Consider the following 12,703-nt stretch of genomic DNA (forward strand, 5'->3'; position numbering starts at 1 on the left):
ATGTAGGTTCTCACGTAAAGCTTTTGGTGGTAAAGCTCAGTTAGCTGTCCAAGAACTGGGGCTGACTGGTCTGTATATTGAGAAACCGCACTTGACAGTGCTTCAGCTGCAGCTGAACGAACAGCCTCTTCGTGGTGGGTGATGTCGCTAATCAGAAGAGAGCAGAGCTCTGGGACCAATTCCAAATCAAGAGATTCCCAGAGTCTGAGGAGGAGAACCAAACATGTTAGCTTTCCCTTCAGTTTTACAAAATCTGAGCAGTATGGTGCAAAAAAGCTTTACTGACATTTTAAAAACACTTTTAAGAGACACCCAAATATACTGAGTGTGCCTTCATAACTACATTGAAATAGATAAAGGCATTTGATAGACCTGAAGAAGGAAGATATTCAAAATTACATACTTTTCAGCAAGAATTCGACCCTCTTCTTCCACATCAAACCGAGCAATCCAAAGCCTGCGTAGCAAATTCAGTCCACTTTGCTCTGTGCTGTCTGTCGGCAACGCAAACTCCATCTCCAACAAGCCCTGTGCATCAGGATTGGAGTTGAAAAAAGGGACCATACAGACAAGTACAATGATATTAAGCAGAACACTTAACTCACACATTCCAGATCGGAAATGAATAATGTGAATACTGTAGTTACTTTGTTATTGATTATCATCTGTTGAATAATAAATGCAAACCAAGGTAATTAACAGATTGAGAACTGGCGCCAGAATCATACTCAGAATCTAAGTGGAAAAAACAAGATCAGAGTCTAACCCAAACTCAGCAGATAGATACGATGCAACAGGCACATTCTCTATCTCAACCTGCTTATGTTTCTACACTCGCCATGTCTACGATATGAACGCAGCGACAACTCTTAAGCTTATCCTTCTGAGTATACATATATAAATATATATGTCTTAATAAGGTTATCCAAAAAATAGTGTTCGATACCGTAGTAGAGCGCAATATATGTATGTGTGGGAAAAAAAATCACAAGACTATTTCATCTCTACAGGCCTGTTTCATGAGGGGGGGTTCCCTCAATCATCAGGAGATTTTAATGGGAGCATTCACATACCATGGATTATATAGGGCACAGAGTGGGTGGGTACAGGCTGGCGTAGGGGCGTGGTGATTGGCTCATGTGTTACCTAGGAGGTGTTTCCGTCTGTGGCGGCATGCTGTTACAATTTCGCTGCGCTTGTTGAGGGATGACAGGTCTGGACGGTAAATAAACAGTTTCTCTTTCAAGCATAGGTTGCATCTTTTATTACCACTATTGTAAGGTGTGCTGGATGCAAGAATTTGCCATGTTATTGAATATTCAACATTATTGTCTTTGAGGTCCCAAATGTGTTTGCTGAGTTCTGTGGTATTCCGCAGGTTTTGGTTCCTGAAAGAAGCCTTGTGATTGTTCCATCTGGTTTTGAATTCTCCCTCGGTTAATCCTACATATGTGTCGGATGTGTTAATGTCCTTACGTGTTACCTTAGATTGATAGACAACTGATGTTTGTAAGCACCCCCCGTTGAGAGGGCAATCAGGTTTCTTTCGACAGTTGCAGCCTTTGTTGGTATTGGAGTCGCTCTGTCCGGGGGCCGACGGCTCATTTGCAATTGTTTTGTTGTGGTTTGAGATAATTTGTCGTATATTGTTCATACAGCTGTAGCTCAATTTAATGTTGTTCTTGTTGAATACTTTTCTTAGGGTGTTGTCTTTGGGAAAGTGTTTGTCAATCAGATTGAGGAATTTGTGTCCAATGTTAGTTGAGACGTTTTTGCTGTATGGGGGGTTGTACCAGATGATGTCTTTTCGTTTTCTGTCCTTTTTTGGCTGGTTTCCTGGCGTGGGTTCATAGGTGAGGGTGAAATTGTATCCGCTTTCATCAAGGGCTTTTTGGTACGGGGGGGTTGCTTGGTCAAATTCAGCTTTGCTAGATGACAGCATCGATAGCCTTTTATTAATTCCGGTAGGTATTCTTTTCGTGGTGGTGGGTGGGTGGTTGCTGTCATGGTGCACGTATTGGAGTGTTGTGTTGGGTTTCGTGAATGGTTGGTAGCTGTTATTTCTCAGGTTGAAAGTGACGCAAACCGTCAACTTCCTTGACGTCACTTTCAACCTGAGAAATAACAGCTACCAACCATTCACGAAACCCAACACAACACTCCAATACGTGCACCATGACAGCAACCACCCACCCACCACCACGAAAAGAATACCTACCGGAATTAATAAAAGGCTATCGATGCTGTCATCTAGCAAAGCTGAATTTGACCAAGCAACCCCCCCGTACCAAAAAGCCCTTGATGAAAGCGGATACAATTTCACCCTCACCTATGAACCCACGCCAGGAAACCAGCCAAAAAAGAACAGAAAACGAAACGACATCATCTGGTACAACCCCCCATACAGCAAAAACGTCTCAACTAACATTGGACACAAATTCCTCAATCTGATTGACAAACACTTTCCCTAAGAAAAGTATTCAACAAGAACAACATTAAATTGAGCTACAGCTGTATGAACAATATACGACAAATTATCTCAAACCACAACAAAACAACTGCAAATGAGCCGTCGGCCCCCGGACAGAGCGACTCCAATAACAACAAAGGCTGCAACTGTCGAAAGAAACCTGATTGCCCTCTCAACGGGGGGTGCTTACAAACATCAGTTGTCTACCAATCTAAGGTAACACGTAAGGACATTAACACATCCGACACATATGTAGGATTAACCGAGGGAGAATTCAAAACCAGATGGAACAATCACAAGGCTTCTTTCAGGAACCAAAACCTGCGGAATACCACAGAACTCAGCAAACACATTTGGGACCTCAAAGACAATAATGTTGAATATTCAATAACATGGCAAATTCTTGCATCCAGCACACCTTACAATAGTGGTAATAAAAGATGCAACCTATGCTTGAAAGAGAAACCTTTTATTATTTACCGTCCAGACCTGTCATCCCTCAACAAGCGCAGCGAAATTGTAACAGCATGCCGCCACAGACGGAAACACCTCCTAGGTAACACATGAGCCAATCACCACGCCCCTACGCCAGCCTGTACCCACCCACTCTGTGCCCTATATAATCCATGGTATGTGAATGCTCCCATTAAAATCTCCTGATGATTGAGGGAACCCCCCCTCATGAAACAGGCCTGTAGAGATGAAATAGTCTTGTGATTTTTTTCCCCACACATACATATATATAAATATATATATATATATCCATCCATCCATCCATCTTCTTCCGCTTATCCGAGGTCGGGTCGCGGGGGCAGCAGCCTAAGCAGGGAAGCCCAGACTTCCCTCTCCCCAGCCACTTCGTCCAGCTCCTCCCGGGGAATCCCGAGGCGTTCCCAGGCCAGCCGGGAGACATAGTCTTCCCAACGTGTCCTGGGTCTTCCTCGTGGCCTCCTACCGGTCGGACATGCCCTAAACACCTCCTTAGGGAGGCGCTCGGGTGGCATCCTGACCAGATGCCCGAGCCACCTCATCTGGCTCCTCTCGATGTGGAGGAGCAGCGGCTTTACTTTGAGCTCCCCCCGGATGGCAGAGCTTCTCACCCTATCTCTAAGGGACATATATATATATATATATATATATATATATATATATATATGTATATGCTCGGCTCGGGAAACATGGCTTTGAAAATGTTCCCTCCGTTTAACTTAATTTCAATCGCTTTTACTTCCTTGGAGTCTCGGTGTGCGATTAAGAGCGCAATGCATACTTACACTCATGCACATAATCACGTTTCATCAAACATATATTAACGTTGTTGCCCTAGGGCAGGGGTCGGCAACCCGCGGCTCTAGAGCCGCATGCGGCTCTTTAGCGCCGCCCTAGTGGCTCTCTGGAGCTTTTTCAAAAATTTATGAAAAATGGAAAAAGATGAGGGGAAAAAATATATTTTTTGTTTTAATATGGTTTCTGTAGGAGGACAAACATGACACAAACCTCCCTAATTGTTATAAAGCACACTGTTTATATTAAACATGCTTCACTGATTTGAGTATTTGGCGAGCGCCGTTTTGTCCTACTAATTATGGCGGTCCTTGAACTCACCGTAGTTTGTTAACATGTATAACTTTCTCCGACTTTCTAGGACGTGTTTTATGCCACTTCTTTTTCTGTCTCATTTTGTCCACCAAACTTTTAAGGTGAGTTTTGTTGATGTTATTGACTTGTGTGGAGTGCTAATCAGACGTATTTGGTCACTGCATGACTGCAAGCTAATTGATGCTAACATGCTCTTTAGGCTAGCTATATGTACATATTGCATCATTATGCCTCAGTTGTAGCTATATTTGAGGTCATTTAGTTTCCTTTAAGTTCTCTTAATTCCATGTATATCGCATGACACACTATCTGTATGTAATATGGCTTTTAATTTTTTGCGGCTCAAGACAGATTTGTTTTTGTATTTTTGGTCCAATATGGCTCTTTCAACATTTTGGGTTGCCGACCCCTGCCCTAGGGTAAACTGGGTGTAACACATGGCACACTGACAAAGCTTAACCTATTGTTACTATAACAATCTACAAGGTTAATGTACCGTATTTTCCGCACTATAAGGCGCACCTAAAAACCACAAATTTTCTCAAAAGCTAACAGTGCGCCTTATAACCCGGTGCGCTTTATTACGATTAATTTTCATAAAGTTTCGATCTCGCAACTTCGGTAAACAGCCGCCATCTTTTTTCCCGGTAGAACAGGAAGCGCTTCTTCTTCTACGCAAGCAACCGCCAAGGAAAGCACCCGCCCCCATAGAACAGGAAGCGCTTCACCCGCCCCCGGAAGAAGAAGAAAAAACGCGCGGATATCACCGTACGTTTCATTTCCTGTTTACATCTGTAAAGACCACAAAATGGCTCCTACTAAGCGATCCGGTTCATAAAAAGACGCAATCTCTCCATCCGCACACGGATTACTACCGTATTTCACAGCAACTGATATTCCTGTGAACTGCACTGTGGAACGGGAGCACGTACGGTGAATATTCGCACCACAGGGAATGAGAAGTCATCCTTCACTGTGGTTCTAGCTTGCCATGCTAACTTCCACCCAGGGTGATATTCAAAAGGAAGACCTTGCCAAAAGAGACCTTTCCAGCCGGCGTCATCATAAAAGCTAACTCGAAGGGATGGATGGATGAAGAAAAGATGAGCGAGTGGTTAAGGGAAGTTTACGCGAAGAGGCCGGGTGGCTTTTTTCACACAGCTCCGAAGGCGAACACACCTTCACTAAGACGGGCAGATAGCGCCGGTCGACATACGCCAACATCTGCCAGTGGATCGTAAATGCCTGGGCAGATAGTTTCAGTCACAACTGTGGTCCGAGCTTTCCGGAAGGCAGGATTCACAGAACTGCTGCACAACAACAGCGACACTGAATCCGATGACTTCGACGAGGCGGAGCCGGCCATTTTTGGATCCCACGCTTGCGCAACTTTTCAATTCGGACACCGAAGACGAAGAATTCGAAGGATTTACGAATGAAGAATAACTTCAGAAGGTGAGCGCTATGTTTATTTTGTGTGTTGTGACATTAACGTTCGAGCAACATTATGTTGCTATTTATTGCTCTACACCATTTTGAATTTTACTATGTTTGTGATTGCACATTTGCGTACATTTTGGGACAGAGTTGTTAGAACGCTGGTTTTCAATATATTATTAAAGTTTGACTGAACTATCTGACTGTTTTTTTGACATTCACTTTAGCGCAGCGTTTTTTTGACATTCACTTTAGCGCAGCGTAGGCGCGGCTTATAGTCCGGGGCGGCTTATTGGTGGACAAAATTATGAAATATGTAATTCATAGAAGGTGCGGCTAATAATCCGGTGCGCCTTATAGTGCGGAAAATACGGTAGGTTGCTTCTCTTTCTCCCCCTCCATTTTTCTGCATTCTTTCGTATCTCAAGTTATCATTACGTATATGTATTGTTGCATTTGAACAACTGTATTGTTGATAATAAAGGTAAAGTATTGGTAGTGTTCTTTATCAATAGCGCTAATTCTATTGGTATTTGTATTGATCCATTTGTAGTGTAATAATGCTCATTGTCATTTCTGTATTATTTTTTTGTTTTTCGCTAACTGCTTATTTGCTATTACTTTTACCATCATATTTGTACATGTCGTATTTGCTGATGTTGCTCTATTGTTGTTGTTGTTGTTGTTGTTTGCTGTTGCTGTTTTTGTCTCTCTGTCTAATCCCCCTCTTGTCCCCACAATTTTCCCCTCTGTCTTTTTTTTCTCTTTCTATCCCCTCCTGCTCCGGCCCGGCTGCACTAAATGATAATATAAATACATTTAATAAAGTCAAATACAAATAAGGCAACAAGAGAAGTATCCTACACTTCTCTTTTGTAAAGTAAATCTGAACAGGCGACATGGGCATCTACATCAACTATATGGGACACTATGCCCATTTTTTTCAGATACAGTATATATGTATATGTATATATATATATATATATATATATATATATATATATATATATATATATATATATATATATATTCTCCGAGTACACAAAGCACATGTAGACTGGTTGGGCACACTCCCATGCACCCTCAAGGACCCTGCCGAGAGAATAGAGCTGGTCTACCGTTCCACGACCAGGACGAAAACCACAATGTTCGACTATCTGGCGTAGCCTCCTCTCCAGTACACCTGAATAGACCTTACCGGGAAGGGAGTGTGATCCCACGATAGTTGGAACACTACTCCGGTGCCCCTTCTTAAAGAGAGGAACCTCCACCCCGGTCTGCCAATCCATAGTTTCGTTGTACTTGTGCAATGACAATAAAGTCCTATCCTATCCTAGGTACCGCTCCCGATATCCACGCAATGTTGCAGAGTCTTGTCAACCAAGACAGCCCCACAGCATCCAGAGCCTTATGGAACTCCGGGCGGATCTCATCCACCCCCGGGGCCTTACCACCGAGGAGCTTTTTAACTACCTCGGCAACCTCAGCCCCAGAAATAGGAGAGCCCACCACAGATTCCCCAGGAACTGCTTCCTCATAGGAAGACATGTTGCTGGGATTGAGGAGGCGTTCAAAGTATTCCCTCCACCGATCCACAACAGCCGCAGTAGAGGTCAGCAGAACACCATTCCCACCATACAAGGTGTTGTCAGTGCACTGCTTCCCCCCCTGAGGCGGCGGCGGATGGTGGTCCAGAATCGCTTCGAAGCTGTCCGGAAGTCGTTTTCCATGGCTTCCCCGAACTCCTCCCATGTCCGAGTTTTTGCCTCAGTGAACGCTGAAGCCGCACACCGCTTGGCCTGTCTGTACCTGTCAGCTGCCTCGGAGTCCCATGAGCCAAAAGAACCCGATAGGACTCTTTCTTCAGCTTGGCGGCATCCCTCACTGCTGGTGTCCACCAGCGGGTTCTAGGATTATCGCCACGACAGGCACCAACCACCTTGCAGCCACAGCTCCAATCAGCCGCCTCGATGATAGAGGCACGGAACATGGTCCAGTCGGACTCAATACCCAGTGCCTCCCTCGTGACATGTTCAAAGTTCTTCCGGAGGTGGGAATTGAAACTCTCTCTGACAGGAGACTCTGCTGGACGTTCCCAGCAGACCCTCACAATGCGTTTGGCCTGCCAGGTCTGTCCGGCATCCTCCCCCACCATCGGAGCCAGCTCACCACCAGGTGGTGATCGGTAGAAAGCTTCGCCCCTCTCTTCACCCGAGTGTCCAAAACATGAGACCGCAAATCCGATGACACAACTACAAAGTCAATCATGGAACTGCGGCCGAGGGTGTCCTGGTGCCAAGTGTACATATGGACACCTTTATGTTTGAGCATTGTGTTTGTTATGGACAATCCGTGACGAGCACAAAAGTCCAATAACAAAACACCACTCGGGTTCAAATCCGGGCGGCCATTCTTCCCAATCATGCCTCTCCACGTTTCACTGTCGTTCCCAACATGAGCGTTGAAGTCCCCCAGCAGAACAAGGGAATCACCCGAGGGAGCACTCTCCAGTACTCCGTCAAGGGAAGCCAAAAAGAGTGGGTACTCTGAGCTGCTGTTTGGTGCGTAAGCACAAACAACAGTATGTCTATATCTATATTCTAAGTAAAACATTGGATTTATTTGCAACTCACCCTGAGAGCAGCATCACGGACAGAGAAGCAAGGTGAAAGGAGAGCATTGAGCAGGACGTCTATCTCTGGCTGCTCTGCCACAGTGCAACCATCTCCTCCTCCAGCACTGGTACACAGTGTCGTTAAGCACTGAGATGCCAGCACCTGTGTGGAAAACGACACATTGTTAACATGCACACAATATCCTGATCGTCTTCATGTTAATCAGCATATTGGTAATAACATCAGGACTAGTGTGCAAACGATGAATTATTGTACAATCAAATTAAACAAAGGGTTCATGTGGATTCATTTCTAATAATCACAATTAAATATTATTTTTATCCAAATTAATCATCAATTCTAACATGTTGAAGTTAAAGGGGAACTGCATTTTTTATTTTGTCTTTCGCTCACAATCATGAGAGACAAAAACACAAGTTTTTATTTTAGGATTTAAAGATGATAAAAAAAACGCTTGGAAAATGCGGCTAATGGGAGTCACCGTTGTAGCCTTCAACGGCCTCTAAAACAACTTCAAAACCCTCCATTCACGTTTTGTATACACACTGTGAGTCTATATATAATGTAGTAACAGACACATTCAGAACAATATGTAATACACACAATATTTACCGTATTTTAGTCATTTTAATCATTACTGGAAGTAATTCTTCTGCGCATTTATTTCCGTTTCCATAGCAGTGCACGTCTGACTTCCAGTGTGTTCCTACTTCCGGATACAAAACACTGTATCCCTTGCAGACTGTATTGATATATATTGATATCTAATGTAGGAACCAGAATATTAATAACAGAAAGAAACAACCCTTTTGTGTGAATGAGTGTAAATGGGGGAGGGAGGTTTTTTGGGTTGGTGTACTAATTGTAAGTGTATCTTGTGTTTTTTATGTTGATTTAATACATTTTTAAAAAAAATAAATAAATAACCGATACCGAATAATAAAAAACCCCAAAAACAATCATTTCCGATATTACATTTTAAAGCATTTATCTCTAATAAAAATGTATTAGTACTTAGGGCTGACTTTGACTCGAATCCAGTCGACTCTGAATCAAATAAGGGCAAATGCTATGGCTTCGTCCTTTTATGGACTACCGTAAATCATTCCGTCTTCCGTGCAAACACTTCCTTTGCATTGAGACTGATCAGATTGCTTAGCTTTCCTATACCTTGTCAAGACTAGACAACAGTAGGATTTAGAAGGCTTACCTGGATTCTTGGTGCGGCAGTAGAAATAAGTCTGATCAACAGCACCAACATCTTAACACGTGGAAGCAGTTCAGGGCCATTCTGAGAAGATTGAATAACAAACGCTATTCCATAAAAAAGTGATCACGTGTTGAAATCCAGTGTAAAAAGCCATCTGTACCTCATCAATGATAATATCTTCATTTGTGCTGGCCCGAAGTTGACAATGCTCATTGATGATTTGCAAAGATCTAGTCATCAGAGTGTCCTCTGTGCTGCCTGACGAGTCCGTGAGTGTGGAGTTGAGGAGAGGAAAGCAGAAACAAAAGGCAGGTGCAGACAGTGGGGTCACATCTGCAAGAAAAAGAAATGCATTCAACAATTAAAAAAAGCAAAGCTAGTGACAAATCCAATGTAGCAGAACCCGTTTAAGTAGACGCCACGCGGACTGGCTGGCTCACGTCGACATGAGTGATTGTTGGCATTATGCAAGCATGATCATAACGGTCCTCACCACCAGTCTTGCATTCTCTCTGTGGGACAGTGTGGTTATGCAGCAGCAGTATAGTGCGGGTAACTGCTTTGTCCAGGTCCTCCTGCTCCCAGGCCACATCCAGATCACACAGCGGCTTCAGCAGTCGTAAAGTCACATGTCCAACAAGCACACCTTCAAAGAAACATGCATCAGAATAGTAGAAACTTGAACCAACCGCCGGGTTTTTGGACACCAATATGGGTGCAAGTCCGGTACCTAGAGGATGGAGGTGATGCGGTAGAAGGCCCACGCCAATGTCCAAGAAGACCTGCTGGATTCGTGGAGCAGCCAGAGGTGAGTGCAACAGAGGCAACAGAACCTGGAGGACTTGAGGTAGCTCCCTGGTAATCTGAGGTGGGCTCTCTTTAAGAGTTGCTTCGAGGAGACCCACCGCCCTTTGCAACTCTACATCAAGCTAGGAAGAATATTGCATATCGAAAGTCAAACAAGGGGAAAAGGATAAAAAGTTAAATATTGTACACTTTTAGAAAAAATGTTAGTTACCACTTGAAGTCTTGTGCGAATAGATGTCTCTTTCTCACGTTGCGCTTGAATCATTTCCTTTTGTTTGCTGGTGAGCTGTACTTCATCTTTAATACCTTTCTTCTTCTTCATCTCCTGTGACATTATATTTCAATTCAGACCCAGATATTGTATTTACATCGGTAAAAGTGATAGTTTTAACTGACCTCTTGTAACTCCAGTTCAATGATCTGATCCTTGTAGGAGTATGCCTTGTTTTCTCTCTTAATATTGACCTTCTTGGTGTTTTCCTTCTGGGCACTGGACAGAGATAAATCAGTAAAATACAGTATCTTACGTAAGTTGCAGAACATGATAGGCTCACACTTTTACCTCTCAGTTATGGTATTGTCATAGAGTTCACCCTCAGGTGTCTGCATGATGGCATACTCCTCCTTGGTGATGTGAATGAGAGCAGGTTGGCTAAGCTCCTTTGCGACGTGACTGATTACGCGAGGCAACAGCTTGTCAGGAGAGAGACCACAAAGGGCACCAACAGCATTTTGCACCACCTAAAGAAAAATTATTATATATTTATATTATACATCTTTGTACAATGTACCGTAATTTGTATATGTATGTCTGGGTCTTTTTTCTTTAAAGGGGAACATTATCACCAGACCTATGTAAGCGTCAATATATACCTTGATGTTGCAGAAAAAAGACCATATATTTTTTTAACCGATTTCCGAACTCTAAATGGGTGAATTTTGGCGAATTAAACGCCTTTCTATTATTCGCTCTCGGAGCGATGACGTCACAACGTGACGTCACATCGGGATGCAATCCGCCATTTTCTCACTTTCGTTGGTGTGTTGTCGGAGGGTGTAACAACACGAACAGGCACGGATTCAAGTTGCACCAGTGGCCTAAAGATGCGAAAGTGGCAAGAAATTGGACGAAATTTGTTCAAAATACGAGGCTGTGGGGAAAGCCGACGAAATGGTCAGTCGTTTGTTCCGCACACTTTACCGACGAAAGCTATGCTACGACAGAGATGGCAAGAATGTGTGGATATCCTGCGACACTCAAAGCAGATGCTGACATAACTCCAAAACTGGACAGATCAGCTTTCAGGAAAAAAGAGCGGATGAGGGTATGTCTACAGAATATATTAATTGATGAAAACTTTTTTCTATACTCGCGGTTTTACGTAAATTATTATACATAAACTGTGTTTACCAATAATTTAGCTTAAAAACATTTATTTTTTTCAATCATTCGAGTACATTCGGGTAGTCTTCTGTAATGCAGTATTTTGTGTCTATTTAGGTATGGTTAACCTGAGTGCTGAAATCGTGGAAAAATATATGTTCTTAGCGCGCCTGAAATGGGCTGTCTGCACTCTCAAAGTGCATGTTGTTGCCAAATGTATTTCATATGCTGTAAACCTAGTTCATAGTTGTTAGTTTCCTTTAATGCCAAACAAACACATACCAATCGGTTAGAAGGCGATCGCCGAATTCGTCCTCGCTTTCTCCCGTGTCGCTGGCTGTCGTGTCGGTTTCGCTTGCATACGGTTCAAACCGATATGGCTCAATAGCTTCAGTTTCTTCTTCAATTTCGTTTTCGCTACCGGCCTCCACACTACAACCATCCGTTTCAATACATGCGTAATCTGTTGAATTGCTTAAGCCGCTGAAATCCGAGTCTGAATCCGAGCTAATGTCGCTATACGTTGCTGTTCTATCCGCCATGTTTGTTTGTATTGGCATCACTGTGTGACGTCACAGGAAAATGGACGGATGTATATAACGATGGTTAAAATCAGGCACTTTGAAGCTTTTTTTTAGGGATATTGCGTGATGGGTAAAATTTTGAAAAAAACTTCGAAAAATAAAATAAGCCACTGGGAACTGATTTTTAATGGTTTTAACCCTTCTGAAATTGTGATAATGTTCCCCTTTAACAACATCCATCCATACAATAATGTTCAATTGCGTTGTGCCTCTTCCCCCTTACACAGCTTCAAGTGCAGCCCAAGAGAACAACATAAATAAATGTGACTAACACTAGCATAGAATCTGAAACAACATTTAAAAAGGAGCAGTGACTTTAGTTTCACTATCTGCTGCAGCTTACCAGTAATCCTGCCCCGAATGCGGACTTGCAGGCACTCAGAGAACATCTATGAGACTGTATAGGTCCGGAATGGGAGAATCACCATACAAACTATTTTAAATCAGAAAAGGCATTTTTATATATAAATATTTTTAATCAGACTTTTTGTTTGTGTCTGTAAATTTTCCACTCCTCTGATATAACATGTTCTACAAAAACTTGTCCCTGCTGTTGGAGTGACAAGCACAATAATA

At 43.0% G+C, this 12,703-nt stretch overlaps 1 protein-coding gene across 1 annotated transcript in view; it reads right to left on the bottom strand.

Annotated features, from left to right (window-relative positions):
• LOC133623071 (stalled ribosome sensor GCN1-like) overlaps nucleotides 1–12,703 on the bottom strand; it is a 73,652-nt gene that overhangs the window by 37,215 nt on the left and 23,734 nt on the right. Inside the window, exons 20-29 of the mRNA XM_061986015.2 lie at nucleotides 10,722–10,900; nucleotides 10,556–10,649; nucleotides 10,371–10,484; nucleotides 10,083–10,281; nucleotides 9,846–9,998; nucleotides 9,513–9,685; nucleotides 9,353–9,433; nucleotides 8,140–8,283; nucleotides 404–528; nucleotides 15–204 (exon numbers count right to left, since the gene is read on the bottom strand). Of these exons, the coding sequence (XP_061841999.1) occupies nucleotides 15–204; nucleotides 404–528; nucleotides 8,140–8,283; nucleotides 9,353–9,433; nucleotides 9,513–9,685; nucleotides 9,846–9,998; nucleotides 10,083–10,281; nucleotides 10,371–10,484; nucleotides 10,556–10,649; nucleotides 10,722–10,900 (1,452 nt within the window). The remainder of the gene's footprint in view (nucleotides 1–14; nucleotides 205–403; nucleotides 529–8,139; nucleotides 8,284–9,352; nucleotides 9,434–9,512; nucleotides 9,686–9,845; nucleotides 9,999–10,082; nucleotides 10,282–10,370; nucleotides 10,485–10,555; nucleotides 10,650–10,721; nucleotides 10,901–12,703) is intronic.

The sequence above is a fragment of the Nerophis lumbriciformis genome, linkage group LG12 (assembly GCF_033978685.3).
Source record: "Nerophis lumbriciformis linkage group LG12, RoL_Nlum_v2.1, whole genome shotgun sequence".
Taxonomy (NCBI): Eukaryota; Metazoa; Chordata; class Actinopteri; order Syngnathiformes; family Syngnathidae; genus Nerophis; species Nerophis lumbriciformis.